The sequence below is a fragment of the Harmonia axyridis genome, chromosome 4 (assembly GCF_914767665.1).
Source record: "Harmonia axyridis chromosome 4, icHarAxyr1.1, whole genome shotgun sequence".
NCBI classification, from domain to species: domain Eukaryota; kingdom Metazoa; phylum Arthropoda; class Insecta; order Coleoptera; family Coccinellidae; genus Harmonia; species Harmonia axyridis.
In genome coordinates, this window is record NC_059504.1 from 24,166,834 (window position 1) to 24,190,898 (window position 24,065).

Genomic DNA, 24,065 nt, shown 5'->3' on the forward strand with positions numbered 1-24,065 from the left:
CTGCAAATCTCGTCTGCTGACTTACCCATACGGTACAAATGATGTTTGTACCGACAGTGCCCCGTCAGCAGTCCCACCATCACCCGAAGCTCTGTTCGCGACAGCTTCAGGAGCTTTTTGGCGTAGGTAGGTGAAATCTTCACGAATTTCTTTGCCTGAGCAAGTCTAGGAGTGTTAGTCCAGTGGAATCTACTGAACTAAATGTTAGAGGAGTTATTGAAGTAATAAAAAAAATATACGAAAATATTGCATTGAATTAGACATTGCATTGTCTAATTCAAAATCGCGCCTTTGTTTGACTTCTACCTATTAGGCAATTATTGGCCTAACTTATATCTGTGAAATAATGTGGACCTCTTCCTTTCCAGAGAACAGGCGGGATTTTGATAAGGTTATCAACAAATGACCACCTTCTGACAAACAGAGTTCTTATCGAAAAATGTATCGAGTATAATAGACCGCTAATGTTTGTATTCATGGACGTTGAAAAAGCTTTTGATTCGAACATTAAGGAACCGAACAGGAGCAAGGGACGCAGTGGAGGCTATTTTGCTCAAATCGAACTGGGCGGGACATGTGACGAGAAGTGGGCGATGGAAGATTAACAAAAAGACTTGTTGACAGAAGGGTGTTTTTAAAGGGTCAGTCATGATTTTTTTTGGATAAACTTCTATGGTCATTGATGAATCTAGCGATAAATGAATATGGTGATATAATGTGACAACAAAAACTCAAATTTCTCGAAAACGGTAAAATTGTTTGTATTTGAATAAGAGTACCTTCTTCATGTAATCTTCTTCGGTTCACCGAATGTTTTTACTTTTGCACCAAAACGAAGAAGTTGTCCCAAAAAATCATGACTCACCCTCTAAAAACACCCTTTCTAACAATACCAGAAATGTAGAATTCTAATAAAAAATTTATTTTAACAACATAAATTTATGCATGAAATTTCAATCTGGTGGCAGTCACTGTTAAGAAGTTATGCGTAGAAATAATTTCAATTTTATCAACTTCAGAAGGATATATCTCCCGTAATATGTATTTTGGGCCATAAGTTTATCCATCAAGCTATAATTAGTTTTCAATGTACTATCACCCGCAGAAAGCTCGGTATGCATTTTCGACTCACCCTGTATAGTTTAGTTTATTTAGCAATGCAGCATCGACAACTAAGGTCAATAGCTGATCACCCTGTGTAGGTAAGGACTTTCGAAATTCCGTTTTCTGATAGTTTCAAGCCTACCAGTTCGATCGAAATGAAATGTTACTTTCAGTTGTGAATGTTGTGATACAACAATTTCCAGCTGAAAAGTTTCAGAATTTCATATTGATCGGATATCAGAACTAGAAAAAATCAAGAAGAATATCGAATAAAATTACTGAATATTTTCGTCTTTGAATTAAATTAAATTAAAAATTACGAACAAGATTTTGTCTGTGGGTATAAAATTTCAAGTTCTATACGATGTTTTAAACATCATATCTAAATATATAAAAATGAATCCCTTTATCCCTTGGTCACGGCATCACGCGTAAATGGCTGGACCGATTTAACTAATTCTTTTTTTGTTGTATTTGTTATTATTAGGAGAAGGTTCTTATGTAAGAAAAGATTACGAAAGTTGCATAATTCACGTAGTTGACATTGAAACAAAGAAACGTAGTTTATAGTGTTTATATGCTCTTCGCAAATACATCGGTCAGAGCCACCTCCGTGGCGTGGTCTACAGAGATCTCGATTGAGGCACCGAAAGTCCGGGGTTCGAATCCCGGTGAGGGCATGGATGTTTAGTGGTTGTTCAAGTGTTTGAGAAAAAATAAAAATTGTATGTTGACATATGGATGAATGCGAGTGTGAATTATATGTAATACATGTGGGAAAATTAGGAGAAATCCAACAAATTTGTGACTGGGTACATAACAAAAAGTTGAGCCCAACAAGCGAGAAAGAATGAATGAATGAATATCGGTCGGAGTTGGTCTGTGGTCGGAGTTATAATAACAAGATACATACATAATTAATTTACCATTTCTTAGTGTATTCTTCACATTGGTTTCTACAGGATAATTTGTTGTGTGTGTTTAGGGCATGGATGTTTAGTGGTTGCTCAAGTCTTTGAGAAAAAATAAAATTGTATGTTGACATAAGGTTGAATTGTATGTGATACATATGAGAAAATCAGGAGAAATCCAACAAATTTGTGACAACCAAAAGTTGAGCCCAACAAGCAAGAATGAATGAATGAATATCAGTCGGAGTTGGTCTGTGGTCGGAGTTATAATGAGAAGATACCTACAATAATTCATTTACCATTTATTAGCGTATTCTTCACGATGGTTTCTACAGGATAATTTGTAGTGTGTGTTTTTTTTCTGAAGTGTTTGTTCAACAAGGTTAGTCAAATTAATATAGTGTTGGAAAGTTTTGATAGACCATTTTCATACTTTCACAAAAAAATAGGTACTATAGTTTTTTTCTTATTTTCAGTTGAATTTTTGTTTCTAAAAATGCCGGCAATTAGACGTACAAACTTAAGTCGCAGAACCCGTAATGCTGCAAGTCAAAGAAATACAAGAGCAAGTCAAACTGATGAGCAACGTGAAACGCGGAATGAAGTTGAACGGAATCGATGGAACCGGAACCAACAAAATAGAAGTGTTGCGTTTAACCCCTATAGAGCTGCATTTAATTATAACAAAGAAATTGACTACAGTACACTACACATCGTTGCTAATTGGACCAATGAACGTTGTTGGTCAATATTGCAAGGCATTTAAGTTTAAAAATAAAGCCCCTGCATTGTGTTGCTCGAACTTAATAATGAAATTAACTTAATTCAGATAAAAAGGTAACAGAAATTTCTTGATTATAGGGCGGTACGAAGTTCGCCGGGTCAGCTAGTGAACAATAAATATCCGATAAAAGACTGAGTTGGCGTCAGGAGATTTAGAGCTATTGCCCCTTTGGAGATCAAAGACTCGTATAACATGGTGATCGGTTAGTTCAGTACGTTTATTTCAATGATCTGCTCCTGCTGATAGAATTCTCCTAAAATTATGCTTGAACATTCGAGTGATTATTTTACGTACACAAACAAAACTTCAATCCAGTTGTATTTATTACGGATATATTGGGTACTTTTTCATTATTCTGAATCATCGATTCCTCTCAACAAATACTCTTGGCTCAATTTAGTTACTGTGTGGTTGATTGACAAGTCAATAAGGTTTGTAACTATATGGTTAAAACCATAATGAGTCAACTCTTCAGTTTACTTGACTTCCGCACTCAAGACCTCTACGAAGAAGATATCTTTAATGATTATGATTCCCTCTATTAACATTCATCTAGTAAGGATTGGAATAGTCTCTTGAGTAACATGAATATTGGGGATTATTTGGTTACTGGTTATGTTTTTGCACGAATCCTGAGGAATCTGTAGCTCGTTTTACCAGGAAGAAAGTGGTCATCTAGCCATGGTTGACAGATGAAATTCTTATTATGTTAACCGTGCATTGGAAAAATAATCTATTAATGTCTACGAGGAGGAAGTAATGAAACATTTATCTGAGTTGGATTCATCTGCCACTCCTGATCTGGATAATATGTTTGATGGAATGCTGAAATGGTGCTTCAGATCCCTCTCATTGCGATAACTCCCTCAATAATATTGACGTTTAGTTCATGTAAATTACCACCTGCTTGAAAAAATACCTGTTATTACTCATATTTTCAAAAATGGGGACAAACTATGCTCCAACACCATTACCGTCACATTAGTCTCCTTCCTATCATCTCAAAGATTACTGAGAGATAATAATGTTTGAGAAGTTGCTCCATTCCTTGTTTAAAAACAACATAAATCTTTTAATTTTGGGTGCCAGTACGGTTTCCTACCTTGGCGTAAGTCATCACGTGTCTCCTGCAATACTTTCAGCACCGAATCAAGTCTCTTGTTTGTGGAATACCTATACAGGTTTGGAAATTTCACTCGGAACCATGGGATTTAGCGTACAAATCTCCAAGTCGCTCTGGCTCCAATGGAACAGCGGAAGAATCGAAACATGAGTGCCATACCATATCAAATAACGCAAACGGCTGCTGGCAGGCGTAGATTTCATCGAGACCGAGACTTCAGACCCGACTAACAGATCCCCCACTAAGCTTGCCAGCGGCCATTCACGAAGACCAGAATTTTATTTGATGTGGCATCGCACTCATGTGACTCATGTTTCGATTCTTCCACTGTTCCATTCGAGCTAGAGCGACTTGCAGATTTGTACGCTGAATCCCATGGTTCCGAGTAAATTTTCCAAACCGGTATATGTTATCTATTTGGATTTCTCCCGAGGCTTTGACCATATTCTTGTCAATCGTCTGCTTATAAACTCGATCATTTAGGCATTAGAGGGAATTCATTTGCTTGCCTTCGTTAGTTCATCATTAATAAGGATTTCGAATTTCAAAGTGGTCGTTAGAGGTGTTCCTCAGAGCTTTGTTTTTATAAGTCTAATTATTTTTTTGATTTGTGTTTCAGATTTCCCTAATTCAATTTCAGCTTTTTCTTCACAATATGCAGAGGATATCAAACTATTTTACAATGCCCGCTTTCTGATATAGTCCGAGGTGATCTGGTGCAGGTGGATTGATGTGCCGCCAGTGGCTGCTTCATCTGAACTCCATATTGGAGGACGCAATCCAAAGCACCAATATCTTGTCGATGGCACTGTTCTGGACTGTTATGCACGGAGCATAATGACCTTGGCGTCATCATTAAAGAAGTAATTTTCCGTACCGCCCAAGTGGCAATTCAGTTGGGAGAGCCAGTAAGATCCTGCACCTCATGCAGGGATGTTTGATTGATACAGCCAGCTATATACAGAGGGGTAACTGTACATACTCTTATCACAGGTAGAATGGGACTAGGTTGTACGAATGGATTAAAATAAGTAATTTTTTCCTTTTCTCATAAAAATACTGGGTGAGTTTTCATATTCATGGAAATAATGAAACCATCATCAGAACCAAAACTATCGGCGGAATTTATTGAAACTTGGTATGTTATTGACACATGCAGACATGTCGAGATAGAGAGATTTTAAATATTTCAATATTCCAGGGCCGGACTCATCAATCCTGGTTTGAACTATTCAGATAAAAATTTCACTTCGTATTTCGAATTCAAAATCGTTATTACGATCTCCAAAATAGCATGATTTCTGCTTCAATACATGGTATCAACCAAAGTTCTCACCTCTAACTTTATTTTTTTATGAATTTTTGAAATTGCTCAAATTACGAAAAATGTGTCGAGCAGAATCGAGTGTGCTAGTTTGTTCGTTTGTAGGGAAACCAGTGCTCCAGATTTTTTATGCTTAACGTCGATCTGCCCTGCGTCGACTGGAGTACGTTTCTGCTTTGAGTCTCTCGTTTGAACCTTTTGAAAAAGGAAAATTTACAGCAGTTGATATCAGTGGGATGTCTTTTCCATCCAAAAACCTTTATTTGATCGGATCAACTTAATTCAATCTTTTCCCCTTTCAGAACTTTATTTGTTAGTTAGTGGTTAGTATCTTGAAAAGTTATCAACTGATGAAGGCAGATATTTTTCAATGAACCTACTTCTACCAAATCCATCAATTGTATATATAAATACTATTCTATATTTTCTTTCGCTGGACCTAGTTCTGAAAGTGAGTTATAGTTATTTTTGCTTCTTGTTTCATTTTTATGTATGTGCATGAATAATTGATTACTGCTTTTTATTAGTTTTCTGAATGCGTTAGTTGAAGGACTTACTGTGAGAATGTTTGTGAAAAAGGTAACTTTGTTGGGTGTGAGTGTACTCAAATTTTTCAAGATAGAGAAGAAAAAGACAAGACCAATAACCATTGGGGATCACAGAGGTATCTTTCTTCCTATCCCCGAAACGGTTCAAATATCAAATATTCAAGAAAATGTAGTGAAACAAGGCTGTCACACAATCGGAGGCTTTAAAATGAAAAGCGACAAGGAAACCAACTCTCCTTGTCCTCGTTAGTACACCTCCAACTAAGGCAAATTAAATGATTTTTGTTTGTACTAAGCTGAACTGAAGATATTCCCAAAGTCGTTAGAACAAAGGGGTCCAGGACGACCAATCTCGGGTAAGTGATGGTGGAACCTCTTTCTGTTCTTATTTGAATCATTTATGATTCTATCCCTGGATCTTGACTGATTGATTGTAATCATCTATTTCACTTTCCAATGTGTCAAGTAGGTACATATACTTTAACAAGAATGAATAATAATTAAAAATTCCGTACTACAAAATCAAAAAAAAAATGTGTCTTACGGTTGTTTTATATTCAAAATGAGGGAACGAAAGAAACAATTATTCTCGCATCCGCTGAAATGTATGTTACAAATCTTGTAGGATTTCATGGAGTTTTGTTGTATTCTCGTTTATCCATTGAATTACGAGATCTCTGCCATCAGCCTCTAGCTTGTCGTTTTGCGGTCACCAATTCTGGAATTCGTAGAGGTAATTGCATTTTTTATCTTTTCTTGAGTGTGTAGGCGTGCTTTCCAAGGCTGCTTTCTGAATCATTTCTATTATATAGTTCGAGGCTATCTCCAGATCTTCAGGTTCTAAGTTTTACGATTAGTTTTGTGTTTTCAGTTGATATTTGGTGAAATGAGTTCCAGTTTGTCCTATTTATGTTAGAGCAGGTTCAGCCTCCCAGAATTTAGTGGTTGTACTGAGGTTTATCAAGATCGGTGACTTATCTGATGACAGATCTGGGATTGATTATATTTGGATGTAGCAACTAGCAATACCCTTCATAACGAAAAAGTCAAGAAGATTTAGGGTTTTGTTTGGATCAGTCGGTCATCTAGATTTCTATTCATCAGATTGCGTCATTAAGAAGATATCGTGATCCCCAGTAAGTATGCTTCATATTACAGTCATCTCCTATTGTAAATCTTTATTGGAAGTGATATTATGTCGTGGTGGTGAATAAATGGCTGATAAATCAAAGCTCCAAGTTTCTGTTTATAATCTAAGAGTATATACAGAATCACTTCATTCATAAAATTGGGCAATGCATGGTGTTCGAGATTTCTTGGGGTAAGAATAGCTGAAGCACCATGTGCTCTGCCAACGGGATGTTCAGCAGAGTAAGTTATATATTGTGGAAGACTAAAAACTTTTCTCTCAGTGAAATGTGTTTCCGATATCAACATGATGACTATTTAAAATATATTCATGAGGGCTGCTATTTCATTTTTATGGTTCAGAAGGCCGTTGGCATTACATGAAGCTCTAGGTATCAACTAGGACATTTTTGAGTCTGGTTTTGGTTTATCATTTTCATGATCATAGATGGGTCTGCGAGAAAAGTTGTCATCACAGATTCTAGGGAATGTGTTGCTTCTGAGAAAAATTATCTTCTTGTTCCTTGGTTTGTTGGAGTGCTTGGGGATAAGATCTTCTTTTTCTGGTTTAGTTGTTATTATTTTCGGATTTTGTTCTATTGGTGAGTATGTTTCTGCAATGTTTGGTTGTCTGAGGTCTTTGTTGTGGCTCTTCGTATGTGTTAGAAGTTTGTAGACTTGGCATCCTTTATAATTGGATGGGTGATTTCCTTCACATAATGCACACTTTGTTGGAGAGGATTTATTGCAAGTTTTAGAATCGTGCTCTTGACCAAATTTAACACACATATATGACATATACGATCTACAGCAGAAGGATTTTAAGGGTTCGTATTCTTTATACTTGGTACCTTCAATTGTTTCCTGTTTTTGTTTCGTGGCTCGTTACTTATTCTTTGATTTAGTATGAATTTGGCATATTTCTTTATTGTTTTTCCTCGGTTCTAAGTAAACATAAAAAAGTGGAAGTGGATTTTTCGTCCGGTCTCTTATGCTGCTGATATTTCTGAGTTTGTTCTAACTCTTCCATTTCTGTTTATATGTCGTCTGTAAGGACTCTGAAATGAAGATTTTGGATAACAACCCTTTAGGTCCTCTCTTGTTTGGTTTGGTATGTATGTGAAATGATGTCTTCTTCACATAGAAATCTTAATAATGTCTTCTTAATATGGTAACGTTTGTCTTGATACAATTATTGGAGATTGTTTTCTAATAATAGTAGTAGTAGTAGTAACTGTTATTTATTGTTAAACAAAAGGCCACCGACCTAGGGTCCTTCAGCCTTCTAATAATAATATTGACATCCCTAACAACAGTTGGTAACTTCTTTCTCATTTCTTGATAGACTGTGACTCCGTGTATAAAAATGTGAGGTGGTATTGGTATATTCGTTGGTGCTCTATTGTATATACTAAACTGTCACTATACGAACAAAATTAATTATTTTCACAACCTGTGGAATATTACACAAACCTATTTATTTTTTATTTGATTCGATTTATTGTTTAGAATATAACACTACATAACAATCGAATAACTACTTACAAATTTGACTAACAATTTATAATTTAAAACTGTTTTAAATAACAATCGAATAGTTGGTTAAGGTCATATATGAGCAAATTTTTAATTTGTTTAAACTCACCCATCTCCTTCTCCATATCTGGTAACTAACGAAGATGCCTGATCTCTCGTGAGGTTGCTATGAAACCAAGGCTGCATGGTGTGAATTCCTACATCTACGTGGTTTTCATTCAATTTTGGATTTAATGGTCGTCTTGCCGGTACTTTATGGCGCCTTTTCCACATATATCCTTCTGCTAGAGCAATTTCATTGGCTTCTACTGGATCTTCAACTATTCTACCCTGTTTCCCTGTGAAATCCATTGCTACCCTGCTTCGTATAGATTCCTGAAACAATAGAAACACAAATTGAAAATGATTGAGTATTAAATTGAATTACTATGTTAATGAATATACTATGTTGCATGAATAGATTTTTTTTTTATTTTTAGTTTTCTCAACATCGAGAACACCTCAACATATTCCAATGACTTGTTAGAATTAGGACATACTTTTAATCATTGTTCCGAAATTCTCCTCACTATACCCAAAATTGAATGTATAATAATACAAGGTGTCCAAAAAGGGTATCGGGTATTTGTAAGTTCGATAAAACAAAAACTAGTTACAATTACAAAAAAAAATTATTGTTAATTATTACAGCATGAAGTGGAAAATTATTCGGAAAAGATTATGTTATCTAAATGGTGACCGTTACGCTGCTGGTACTCTTCTAATCGGGAACGAAAATTGGTGATCACACGCTGACACATAGCTCTCGATATTGCTGCCATTTCTGACCTTATATGTTTTGCTTCAATTGGGTCAAATTTATTGGAATATTCTCATACTCCTTACTTTTAATGTGCCCCCATGCAAAATAGTCAAGTGGACTAAGGTCGGGGCTTCTGGGAGGCCAATTGATGTTACCCCTACGCGAAATGAACTCATTAGGGAATAATTCTTTAACAGCTACCATTGCTTGATTTGTTGTATGGCGAGTGGTCCCATCTTGTTGAAACCACGTTCTTGAATTATAACCTTGAAATTTCAGTAACTCTGGACCCAAAAAGTTTCGCAGCATATCGCAATAACGGTCACTATTTACATTGAGTGGTTGGCCTCGTCGATTTTCATGAAAATAAGGACCGTTTCTTCGTCGCGGACTGAACGAGGGCGTTCAAATTCTAGAATTTTTATCGTCGCACCTGTATTTTCGAACATTCGGATCCATTTTCTAATGGAGTCATCACTTGGTACATGGCGTGTACGATATTCCTCACGATATAAACGTTGAGAAGCTACTATTGAATCACTGTTGTGATAATACTCTCGTACGCAAAAAGCGCGATGCGTTCCTGGGTACTGCTCCATCGTCACTGAAACTCCAAAAAATTGCGGAGATCACGATCCCTTTCACAATCCCACCCGTCACTCATTCTTAAATGCAGCGACAAAACAAACACCCGATACCCTTTTTGGACACCTTGTATAAGAGTGTATGCTCTCATAATCCTAAAAACACCAAAAATAATTAGACACAAATAAAATTGAATATTACTAAACGACTAACAGCAAGTTAACAATTCGTCGCTTCTGAATAACTTTCTGAAAACCATTAATTGTCCTATAGTTATCTATCTAGGAGATAGTTGCACCTTAAAATATCTGTTATTCAAAACTTAAAATCTGAAGTAGCGAAACAATTTGTATTCATATAATAAAAAGTGGAAATTAAAAAAAAAGAGACTCAATTTTGAATATAATCCATCCATGGATATAATAGACGGAATTTTTAGCAGATGTTCAACCGTAACGTCTTATTATGTTATTGACATCTTCCATCGGAAAAACTTCTAGAAATGCGAGCCTGTTATTGGCATAAAATATTCGACAGGCCTAACATTCGTACTCCGAAAACAGGCAGAATGGAAAACCGGTCGGAAAAACATTCCAAAACATCCAACAAAGGCCTGGAAAGTTTCAACTCCCCGAGTCAGCGAAAGGAACTGCTCTCTGAAGTCCCAATAAAAAGTTGAGAAGAGTTCATTCTCCAGAAAATGAAACAGAAACCTGAAACTGCTGGCGCATCGGAAAGTCTATCATAATTTTCTTTTATGTTATCAATGAACTTTGATCGAAGAAATTGCAATCTTTGGTATCGGCCCCAATTTCGATAGGGCTGGATAACGATAATATAGAAACTTGACCGAAGACATTTTCATACTAAGAGAAGGAAGGAAATCGAGCTGAGGCTCTATTTTTGACAAAAGTTCGACATGCTTTATATTTTCATAGTTGTATTAACAAGGGTTTTATATAATTTCTTATTTCAAATGGCACACTCAGTGTATTATAGCAGCATTAGATAGCTTTTTTTAATGACAATTTCAGCAAAAAAAAGTGGCGACAGGGGCTCACATTTTTTTGAATATTTCTGCAGAAATTTTTTTTTCGAAGAAACCTTTTCCATTTTCGATTCTACAAATACGTAGTATTATGAGACTGTCTTCTGTTTGGATAAAAAATGTAAAAGGTGCTTTGAGATCATGAACTTGGACAACTCAAATTCATCCAAACTCAAGATTTTCTAATCAGAACCTATATTTTTTATTATTTATGAGTTGAATAAAAGTCAATTGATCATTTATACAAAATTTCGATTGGAATAAAAAGTATACATACTTGGTTCAAGCACAGTGTTGGGGCGAGTGATGAAGTGAGTTACCCAGTGAATAACCTAATAACAAAAAATAATTTTTCGGCAACCGTCCGGGAAGTACTCACTTCCCGGACGCTTTTTTTCTGAGAAAGTAGCATTTCCCGGCCTAGTCCGGAAAGTACGTACTTCCTAGACTAGGCCGGAAAAGGATCATAGAATCCATAGCAACCGAGATAACGGCTGACAGTTCATATGAAATTAGTTGCCAAAAATTTGCATGTTTTTTGATCGCAATCACAATAAAATATGGAAACAGCAGCGATAGTGTTATTTTACATGGTTGCCGAAAAAATATTGTACGCAACACGCCCGAAAATGGTTTTTTTGGACTCACAGACTTTCCAATTTTGTCTATTCGTCCAAAAAAACCCTATTTTCCGGACTTGTTACGTAAATTACTATTACGTAACAAGTCCGGAAAATAGGGTTTTTGAACTGTCAGCCGTTATCTCGGTTGCTATGGATTCTATGATTCTTTTCCGGCCTAGTCCAGGAAGTACGTACTTTCCGGACTAGGCTGGGAAATGCTACTTTCTCAGAGAAAAAGCGTCCGGGAAGTGAGCACTTCCCGGACGGTTGCCGAAGAATTATTTTTTGTTATTAGGTTATTCACTGGGTAACTCACTTCATCACTCGCCCCAACACTGTGCTTGAACCAAGTATGTATACTTTTAATTCCAATCGAAATTTTGTATAAATGATCAATTGACTTTTATTCAACTCATATACACCCAATGTTCTGGAATAATTTGGTAACCATCAAAAAAATGCAACGTGATACCTAAAAAGCTCCTTTTCTGCATAGTTTCAGTTCAAATGTCTGTCGTTATTGTAGTACTTTCCAATTTTTCAATTTTCGATAAAGACATTGGCAACTGTATCATATTTATCTGTGTCAAATCAAACATCGTTTTTCTACATGGTAATTTATACTGCGGAGCAGCTACTTTCCAAAGATGAAATCCTTGGTCTTCCACTAATAGAGATGGGTTGATAATCAGTGCAAATCATATAAAGTACGGTATTCGTTATTTTTAAATGTTTCAAACCACCTTGTTCCCATGAAATCAGGAAATGATTTTGTTGAGCGTTGTTGTTCCGTGAAAGGTTCTGATTATCTGAAACGTTCTTCTGCAGTTTGGGAGGAAAAGGACGAATTACTCTCCGTTGATGATGATCCATTCCTAGCTCAAGGGGCAGAGCCCTTTCGGCGAGAGGAACGAGTAGATTTAATACATTCATTTCAATGAAAAGTATTTTTATCAGCCACAACAAAGATTGATATTCAAAATTCTCATGGACAGTACACGCATTAAACTACCAGAGCCGTTTCTAGGTACAATTGCGCCTGTGGCAATATGTTAGACAGCGCCCCCCATTTTCGATGATTTTTTTTTCGGCCATTATAGTTTCTTATAATATTTTTTTATTCATAATTTGAGTCATATGCTTTCGTTGAAGTTTTAAAATAATAACCAATATTATACAGGGTGTATATGATATAGTTGCGCAAAAATTCAGGGAGAAATTACTTGTCAAAAAATAGCGTGGGTTTTTCATATAAATTTTTTTTTTGCACCTCCATCTCCTTAGCTGTAGCCCCCTAAAGATGGCTCCCGAAAAGTAGTTTTCAATTTGTGAAAAGTTTATAATTGTTGTTTTTTTTTGTTTCATTCATTTCATATTTGTACCATTTCTCGATAAAATCATCGTTTTGACATCCGCCTATTGGATAAATTTGAGGTCGAAAATAATTCCAACCTCCACAACTCAGACGTATTTGTTGATGTTTTTTTTTTCGAAAACTGTGAATAAAAGCAAAAAATTACAAGAGACCTCATTTAAGAATAGATTAGTCTATCCAAAATTAATTTACTCATTGTAAAATATGAATAAAGTTATCGCGAAACAAGTTTGGAGGGTGGCTTTTTCTACCCCTTGGAATCATAGAGAAACACCACCAACAATTTTTTCGAATGCCTTCTCGCTCGCGTGAAATGTCAGCTCAACTTTATTTTCGTGAATTTTTTGATTTTCAAGAGAAAAATGATGTCAAAACGATATTTTTTAGAGAACTGTTACAAATATAAAATGAATGTAACAAAAAAACATTTATCACCTTTTCACAAAATAAAAACTACTTTTTCTACTAAGCGGGGAAGAGCTCAAAAAAAGTTTATGTGAAAGACCCACCCTATTATTTGAATCTCCCCCTGATTTTTTCGCACCTAATCATAAACACCCTGTATATTTACTCATTTTTATTGAAACCATTGATATTCATATAGGTACATATAAACACTATAAAGAGATAACTCCTGAAGATCTGAAAAATCGATCCTTATAAAATTGTATGAAAAAAAAAAAACCGCCGCACTTCAAAAATAAATGCTACCGTTTGTCGAAGAAATACCGACAAGTTTGATAAAGCGCAAAAAACTCGTTAAAATAGGGGTAATAACACATGTCGAAGCTCGACCCTAATATTTATGATCTGAATGTGGCACCTCTGAACATACCGACGCTCAAAAGATATATTTATGACTAGATTACGACACGCTTGAACATAGCCACATTTATATTATTTCTTCCCTTAAACTAAAGTTTTGTTGATTTTGAGATCATTTTGGGCAAATTCTATAGAAGGTTAGCAATATTTTAAATGTTTCCAGATTTCTCGGCATCGCTCGTTGCGAGGCGTATATAGGTCTAACATGAAAACCGAATTGTGATCTTTCGAATTATTTCGCCTGGAGCTCCAATATTTTTTTCTTTTGATATTTTTGGGCGCCCTTGTGGGCCTTGCGCCCGTGGCAAGTGCCACCTTTGCCACGTCCTAGATACGGTACTGTAATCTACTGATATCCATAGATTAACTTCACGAGAACGATTAATGGAACTGAAAACGAAAATTCAAATTCGAGCCATCTGTGACGAATCGTAAAAAATTTCACATACAAAATTTTTGTAAGTTATATTGATATTAATTGCCTTTTAGAATTTCGAAGTTGGGCCCTCTCCTCACAAGGAAATGAAACAGGTAGAAGCAGAAGGGGACATCCTCCCCAAAACCATCAATTATCCATCATTATTCTAAACGTCTTTCCATGAGAAGTTCTCTTTTCCAGATTTTAATTGATTCCACTTAGAAAATTCACCTGGTATAACCAGCAATTTTCAAGTTCACAATAGATGTGCAGCTTAAGTTTATACGCAATCGTGGAGAAAACTGATTGAAGTTCGAATCTATTTATGTTATCTGTGATGATTTTCTATATTCATCGAATTCGATATCAATATATATTCCGAAATATAAATCCAAATTAATGATAGAAACTTTGAATCGCTGAACCCAACAAAAATCATCACATATTGAATGTACTGTACTTCAGATTTAGGCAGGATTTAAATATTGGCAAGCTTTAAATGAATCAAAAGCTAATGATGAAGCGATGCAAAATTTTATATCGGAAATCGATGTAGGATTTGCATTTTATTATACCTGAATTATCACCGTTACCAAGTCCAAACCGAATCGCATAAAAATTGTATGTATTTGGTAGGCTATACGCAACTATTGAAATAAAAGGTCAAAGATTATAGAATAGGATTTTTGGGCATGTTTTGCATCTTTTTGAGTTGACACATGACTCTCAATTGCCTTTTCGATGCTTCATATTTCGCGATTTTTTACCATATTATTCAATTGGTAATTATCTTGAGACACTGCGAAATTGATTTTGTAGGCAATTCCATGTTGTTCGTTCCACACCACCATAGAGGGTTTGTATTGGCCTAGACTTTGATCTGTTATTAATGTGAAGTCTCAGTAAATTTGTGTGTATGTGTTTCGAACAGCTCTTGTGGAACATATTGGTGGCCTGGTGTGAAGTTTTGTAACAGGTCTCGCTTCATACACATTAGTTGATGGACTACTCCCCATATTGTTATGACGTGCAAGGTATTTAGTTCGAGCAACCAGAGGATAGGTGTTGGATTGTCTCTTCTGCATTATTACATAAACTGCAGTTGGTAGTTTTTATTTGCTGCATCATTATACAGGGTGTTTCCTAAACATGCGGCAAAAATTCAGGGGGTTGTTCCTTGGACTATTCTAAGAATATTTTGTCCTTTGAGGATTTTTGAAAAACCTCTTTGTTTCGAAGATACAGGGCGAACAACATTTCTCATATTTTTAAAATTAATAATAGTTTAAATAAAAATGCGTACCGCACTGTGTTTACTAAGTAGGTACAATTTATTTTTAAATTTGTTTAACAACATTCCAATTACTAAAAACGGCCAGTTTTTTGACTAAAAATTGCTAATACATCACAAAACGAATTCAAATGAAAACCGTGTTTAATCTGTATTCCTTTACCATCTGCACTTATCAATTTTTAGTCAAAAAACTGGCCGTTTTTAGTAATTGGAATGTGGTTAAACAAATTTAAAAATAAATTGTACCTACTTAGTAAACACAGTGCGGTACGCATTTTTATTTAAACTATTATTAATTTTAAAAATATGAAAAATGTTGTTCGCCCTGTATCTTCGAAACAAAGAGGTTTTTCAAAAATCATCTTAGGACAAAACATGCTTAAAATAGTCCAAGGAACAACCCCCTGAATTTTTGCCGCATGTTTAGGAAACACCCTGTATACTTAGTATATGTACTTGTTGGCATAGTATATCCAAAGTCACTACAAGGGTTGACCAAGATTCCAGATTTCCAGTTTCCAAATTTCCAGTTATGGAGCTAGGGTATTCATTGCCTAACAGTACTTTCAAATAAACCCTTGTAATATAGCGGTTCGTCCCTGGAACCAGAATGTGTAGATTTGGTTGTTTCTATTGGCTAATATAGTCCTCGTTCCACAGCATGCATGTTTACTTTCAATGGCTGCAGCTATTACTTATTCATTATATTTCTAATGATTCTCATTGATCGGTGTGGTCCATAGGTGGATTAATAAAATGAGCATTCCTTGGTTTTAGTTCGTTGGGTAACTGATTTTCTCTTTTTGTTTGGATAAAGTATATTCAAACTCATGTGAATATACCAGAATATTTTCAATATTCAAGAGTTTTCTAAGTGAATAGAAATTTATTAGGGTGTAGAATCAACAGGAAATTAATTTTCTTACTGGTCCCTTTGAATATATTCTAGTATGTGTAAATAGCATTTGTCAATTTGGTCACTTTCATTGCCAGAAATAGTATACTTGCTGCAGCGTGGCAAATTCTTCTTCTTCTTCGTCAGCATTCCCTTATCCACTCCTGGATGTACGCATTTTTCATGTTCCTCCATGCTGTCCTGTCCTGAGCTATCTGAAACCATATATTTCCCGCATATTGTTTTACATCATCAAGCCATCTTCTCTGTGGTCTACCTACACTGCGTTCCGTCATTCTTGGTCGCAACTTAATTCCTTTTTCTGTCTCTAAGACTGACATTGAGCATAGTTCGTTCCATCGTTCTCTGCATCACCCTCAGCTGGTTTGCAGTCTTCTAAGAGAAGAACTAAGAACTAAGTGTGGCAATTTAATCGCCCTTATTGATGGGAGTTGTGTTCTTCTTCCACACAATAGAACCATAGGATAAAAATGGAAATTCAAGCAGAATATCGAAAAGAGAGGATGAAAGTACTAACGTGAATTGAGTGCTCCTTCATATTTTGGGTCAAATACTGCCTAGGATACAACAGAACTATGTAGTATAGGTATAAGAAGTCTCCAATGTCGAAATTAGTGAATAAAAGAACAAGTATATAAGTAAGTTCTTTGCACATTTTTATAGATTTTTAATCAACCTGTAAATCCTCGTATCCCACCACTATTGCTTCATTGCTGATTTATTTGGTGTTGATGTTTATTCACCCAAGAAGAACATTACTGAGCTTTATGTAAGTATTGAAAATAAGGAGAAATGCTTGTCATTTTTTTATGGACCTGAGTAAAACATTTGACCATGTTTCGCATGATATACAGGGTGGCCACTTTTTCAATGGGATTGTATTGGTAACTTTTAAACCATAAGAGTTAGAAGGTCGGTCAAATGGAGAAAAAGTTGCATGCATAGAAGCATTATCAAGCAGTTCAAACAAATCGAGATTATCAGGGCCGGTTTTCGAGATATCATAAGAAAAATAAATTATGTCATTTTGATTTTTCTTTTTTTCCCACTTCATTTCAAATATCATCAAAAAATGTTACAGGAATTTTTTATTCCACAGTAAATTATCCTCAATTTGGCGTAATCAGATTTCCTATCCAACGTTTCGTACTCTCTGGGCCACCCTCAACCTCATTTATTTCAATACGGACCTGCATATTTTATGACATTTTTCGAAATAACTTTCAACGCTGAATTCAACGATATATCATACAATGTCATTCAAAGTAGATTTTCAGGTGATTTTGACCCTTTTCCAATTTTCTTTGGGTCGGATCTGTATTACCTTCATTTAGTTTAATTAACAACATGCAATATGCAATAAATTTCGATAAGAAAATCAACTTACCCATCTTGAACCAAATGGAACATATTAGAATCAGAGCAAGAAACCAGTATACTGGTTTCTTGGTTCTTCTTTTATAATAATCCTTTAAATATTTCAATTTATAATAATTAAACGAAAGTATCATTTAATGAAAGAAAAATCAAATGATTATTCGAAAGTAAATGGAAATTAATGATGTAAGTGTTCGAAATGTCCACCATTTTGTAAATTGCACTTTACGGTTCTGGAACCCATACTTCTTTTACATTTGCTTGTTTGGTCTACTTGAGTACCTTCCAAAACATTCTCCATTTTCTCGCGAGGTATCACTATTGTTGTATTTGTCATTTGAATCGTTGAAACAAATTACAGAATCGAACTTTATTTTTAGATCATTATACGATATAATTTTTGCAAGGCTTGGTATTCAAATTCAAAATCATTGTATTCGCGTCTCTAGACTATTTTATTAACAGCAGTTTTTGAAAAATTCCATTCACTGGCCACAGTAGGACTCGTTTTTTTTTTGGGTTCGATTGAATTTGGGTCAGAACATTGATATCGTTAATAGACTTGTTTTTTCTTACATACACACCATTAAATTTGGATGAGGGTTAAAATCACCTGAAATCAACTTTGAATGACATTGTATGATATATCGTTGAATTCAGCGTAAAGAGTTATTTCGAAAAATGTCATAAAATATGCAGGTCCGTATTGAAAAAAATGAGGTTGAGGGTGGCCCAGAGAGTACGAAACGTTGGATACGAAATCTGATTCCGTCAAATTGAGGATAATTTACTGTCGAATAAAAAATTCCTGTAACATTTTTTGATAATATTTGAAATAAAGTGGGAAAAAAAAAAATCAAAATGACATAATTTACTTTTCTTATGATATCTCGAAAAGCGGCCCTGATAATCTCGATTTATTTGAACTGCTTGATAATGCTTCTATGCATGCAACTTTTTCTCCATTTGACCGACCTTCTAACTCTTATGGTTTAAAAGTTACCAATACAATCCCATTGAAAAAGTGGCCACCCTGTATTACTGGAGAAAGTGAACTCGATAGGTCTAATGATTCAATAAAATCATATTTTTGTAAAAGAATGCAATTGGTCGAGGTGGCAGGCGTGCGTTCATTTTTCGTTGAAATTGGGTGTGGCGTACCTCAGGGTTCCATATTGGGGCCATTACTATTTTCGATATTTGTGAACGATCTTTTTGATCAAGCTGATAATGATTGTAGATGCTAATACATATGATAAAAGGGAACAGAGTTCGGTAATATGATCTGGCCAATTTAAATTTGAATCAATGATTACTTCCAAAAACCTAACTGAATGAACTTGTTATACTGAACTCTTTCCAACTTTTATTTCTGTGGTCTTCATTATTTTTCAGAGAAAAATGTCTTTTCAGCATTCAGAAACAATTTGTTGTCAATGAACCATTCAGAAATTCGTGCCATGTTATTACACTCAACAATGCATTCTGTATCAATCTACACTACTGCGTTCTGAAAGATCGGTACAGAATGAATTGTTGAATCCATAGTTTTGAAGCTATTTGGTAACAAATATTCAGAAGGCATTATTCTATATCCGAACCAACCCCAAAATTTTCTAGGATTTTTCATCGAAGAGTGATCGTTTTTACGGTTAGACATGATTGAGAGTAACTTTCATTATTTCCGTCTTGAATCATAATTATACTTCCAAAAATCTTGGAGTTAAACTTGAAATTGAAGTCGAGGAATAATATTCTGCAAAATTTAGCTGGTTCTTCATGGTTTGCTGATGAATATCGAAAAGAGAAGATGAAAGTACTAACGTGAAGTGAGTGCTCCTTCACATTTTGGGTCAATTACTTCCTTAGGAGACAACAAAACTATATCGTATAGGTATAAATAGTCTCCAATGTCGATATTGGCGAATAAAAGAACAAGCGCTCAAAAGTAAGTTCTTTGTACATTTTTATAGATTTTTAATCAACCTGTGAATCCTCCTATCCCACCACTATTACTAAATTGCTGATTTATTTGGTGTTGATGTTTATTCGCCCAAGAAGAACATCAACTAATTATCGTGAACGGTAATTTCAATTAAGTTCGATTGTTGACCCAGGAGTAAGCGAGAGAAAGAAGACAATCCTAATAGATGTGGGAGAAATACTGAGAGGGAACCGAGTTAATCAAGCGGGATTTCGAACCTGCTATAAATTAGGGATTTAAATTGGGGGGAAAATGTTCCAACTGATTTATTACTCCTATCTACTGGAGAAGAACGGAATCTACACTGGAAGAACGGGTTCTGGATGAAAGAAAAAATAAATTGGAGTGATTCCGAATATCGGTCCAATAAAGGGAAGGTTAGGTTTCCCTTGGTCTAAACACATTTTCTTCAATTAGGGTTTCAATGGAAAAGATCAAGTATGATAATGAGTGAGTTTCATTTTGAAATCTTTCAAATTTTCGAAAAAATTTCAGTTGAGAACTCAACTATTTTTTTCTGAAGATATTCCGCTCTAGATCAATGTAGTTCAATTAATTCAAACGTAAGTACTGATATGATTCCTGAAACTATGAAATATGCCTCTATTATCAATAATTTTAGATTTGCTTGAATTTTAATATTTTGGGTGGATTCTAGTCACAATTTCAAAAAAAAATTTGAAATTCAAAAATTGAGTGACAGTAGTTTATAGACTACTCGTATATTGTATCATCCATAGAGTAATAAACATGGATAGAGGAAGTATACGCAAAGTTGTTTGGTAACTTTCGCTAGTGTCATCGGTTGTTTCACGTCGTTTGGGGCGCTTGAAGTTTGTTTTCTGAATTTCTGATATATTTGGGTATTTATTTCAATATATTTTGAGTTAATAAGAAACGTTGATTCACTATGAGACATAGTCTAGTGAAAGCCCACTATGAGAGTGTGATGTAGAAGGAGCTATTGACCATTCAATGAATACTTGTCTAATGGGGGTTCCAAAGCTATACATTCAGTTTCAGATTAGTTTTTATTTATTTGAATCTTTTGTAGATCAAATTTTCGGTTTCAGTTACTAATTTCTTTCTTTTTTCGTATTATTATTATTATTGTATGCATATTCATTTTGACCTTTTCTATACAGTGTACTCTGTCTTAAGGAAATAAAGAAATATTATTATTATTATTATTATTATTACGTTTATTACTCCTTCCCGGTTCTTTTCTGTTTTGCTTTCAGATTTAATCATAATATATACGTCGTCAACTTTTGGTGGAAAGAAAGGATGAAAAAAATTTTGTTTGGATGAAGAAGAGCCCATCAATATAAATATGTCAGCTTATTCTGTAAACAATTAGATAAACCGATCACTATACCTATACGGGGAGAGATTGTTGCTGAGGTTTTTATCTGTGCCCTTATATCATACGTTAAAATGTATGATGCCCCGTTTACATTTCCTCTGCTTATACTAGGATATGTATCTATACATGCTTTACTGTTTAAAGTTAATAATTTTTCTATTGATTCATCTCAAAAAAATAAATAGAAAATTTTGTCAGCAGTAAGTCGAACTTCATCGTTCGAGACAATTCCTGGCTCAAATTCAGTTGATTACAGGCATTTTGACGCAATTATAAGGGTAGCAGTTTGGGAACGACTGCTCTTCTTCAGGAGCCGTCTTCGTTCCGTGATTTGGCTATCATCAAAGCTTTACCTATTGTCGATATTGCAGATCTAAACAATTGGCAGTTGTTGCAATTGTACCATTCTCTCAAGTTCTTCAACCACGAGTTTCTTCTTCTTCCTACTGATCTTTTGCCCATTTTCTTTCCCTGGAAATGCCAAACCGACAGTTTTTCATTATATTTTAAACGTTGAAGGGTTAAATTACTATGGAAATTCCATCTGAATGTAAAACCAACCTGTAACAGAATTAATCTTGCCGACGGAATATCTTGTTCATTAATGAAAATTCTAAGACCGAATTGGATTTGTCGTCTGGCGTTTTGATCAAAGTGAGAACATTTGTATAAAATTTCAATTAATTAACATGTTTCCACTCGAAGGAATTCACAAACTCCTCCTGATCCACATTATTCCGTTTGAAAAGCGATAGGAATTAATTCGAACTTTTTTTCCAATTATTCTCATCAACTTCATCTTTCTTTCTTTCTTAATTCTGGAATTCCATTCATGATGAACCCTTATTTCAATTACTTGGGGATGATTGGGAAACAGTGGATACAACTCTGAATCCTGGCCAACTGCGTTTATATTTTATGATTTAGAATTATTATTTTGAAGAATTTTCAATTTCGCAACCACCAAAAGGAAGGCTTTCTGGGATTGAATATTTCATTTGGTTTTACTTTGGCATCGAATGTTCATGCAATTATATTCAATTGAATTCTTCTTTCAGTAGATATATATAAGGTTACAAAGAATTGTATAATTCCTTTCGTTGAATAATTGAAATTGAACGAAAATTCAATCAGAAATGTTCACATTATTATTACATTTCGTGAAACGAATTGACGATATCTCTACAATAATAGACAACGAAGAATCATTCGTCAAGAAGTGGGAAATATTGACTATCTCATGATAGATGTTGGGACAAATTGAGATGAAACATGCGCTTCACCTATGTTTTATCTTTTTCACCAGATGGAACAGAATTGGAATTAAAGCAATGTGTCATATATACAACTACAAATCATACTCATTACGCAAATTTTCATTCAATAATAATAATAATAATAAAGGTCTTTATAATTTAAACATTAGTTACAGAAAATATATCATACAAACAAATAGAGCGAGGTTCAGTGTGGGTAATTGCACATTTCTGTACAACCCCCACCTGTTCTTACACCTAACCCAAAATTCGGAAGTGGCACTCAGATAATGAGAAAAAAAAATCGACTATAAATAAGTCTGAAATAGTATTATTGTTATATTCGATACTTGTATATACTCCAATTTATTAATTTAACTTTAAAGATTGCGTATTTAATTGTTGAATAATAGTTGGAATACTCACCAATGTTTTTCCACCGGCGTGAACTTGGCAGCCACTTTTCAGCAGCCGAATTCATTCCAGCAGCCAAACGACCAGTGGCGTCGGTAGAATTCAAAACTAACGAATCGATCTGTTTTTGGGGTGCAACGCAAGAATTTGCTTTTTGAGTTTACTTGAACGACTTCAGTCAAGTTTTTATGACATTTCAATGCACAAAATAATATTATAGATGAACTTGAATTATGCTGATCAATGAAACGAAGGGGTATATACAAGTCTTTTCACGAATGAAACCTTGAAAAACGTTTAGCCAAGTTGATATTTGGAATACTTACTCTTCAATAGGAACAGAATAACATATCCGAAGCACATTGATTTGCAGGCCGTCTAAGGGGTAGTTTATACCAATGATTTTTTCAAAATTTTCAAAAATGACCCTATCAAAAATGTTAAGCCAAGTTCATATTTGGTATCATTACTCCCATATAGCTACAGAATAACATATCCGGAGCACATTGATTTGCAGGCCGTCTAAGGGGTAGTTTACACTTGTGAATTTTTCAAAATTTTCAAAAATGACCCTGTCAAAAATGTTTAGCCAAGTTCATATTTGATATTATTACTCCTTGATAGCTAAAGAATAACATATCCGAAGGATTTTGATTTGCAGGCCGTCTAAGGGGTAGTTTATACTTGTGAATTTTTCAAAATTTTCAAAAATGACCCTGTCAAAAATGTTTAGCCAAGTTCATATTAGATATTATTACTCCTTAATAGCTAAAGAATAACATATCCGAAGGATTTTGATTTGCAGGCCGTCTAAGGGGTAGTTTATACCAATGATTTTTTCAAAATTTTCGAAAATGACCCTATCAAAAATGTTAAGCCAAGTTCATATTTGGTATTATTACTCCTATATAGCTACAGAATAACATATCCGGAGCACATTGATTTGCAGGCCGTCTAAGGGGTAGTTTACACTTGTGAATTATTCAAAATTTTCAAAAATGACCATGTAAAAAATGTTTAGCCAAATTGATATTTGGTATTATTACTCCTTAATAGCTAAAGAATAACATATCCGAAGGAGTTTGATTTGCAGGCCGTCTAAGGGGTAGTTAACAATAGTGAATTTTTCGAAATTTTAGAGAATTACTCTCTCAAAAATGTTCAGCCAAGTTGATATTGCGCAAAGTTATTCTTCAACAGCTAGAGAATAACATATCCGAAGCATATTGATTTGCAGGCCGTCTAAGAGGTAGTTTGCACTTGTGGATTGTGGACAGTCTTCCCACCCCATAATTGCGGGCTATTGTGGCTCATTGTTGTGCAA

At 34.8% G+C, this 24,065-nt stretch overlaps 1 protein-coding gene across 3 annotated transcripts in view; it reads right to left on the reverse strand.

The window, feature by feature from the left end:
• Nucleotides 1-24,065, reverse strand: part of LOC123678795 (growth factor receptor-bound protein 10-like) — a 453,358-nt gene that overhangs the window by 5,038 nt on the left and 424,255 nt on the right. For all 3 annotated transcript variants that reach the window (XM_045616020.1, XM_045616021.1, XM_045616018.1), the window contains one exon: nt 8,568-8,833. In XM_045616020.1, the coding sequence (XP_045471976.1) occupies nt 8,568-8,833 (266 nt within the window). The remainder of the gene's footprint in view (nt 1-8,567; nt 8,834-24,065) is intronic.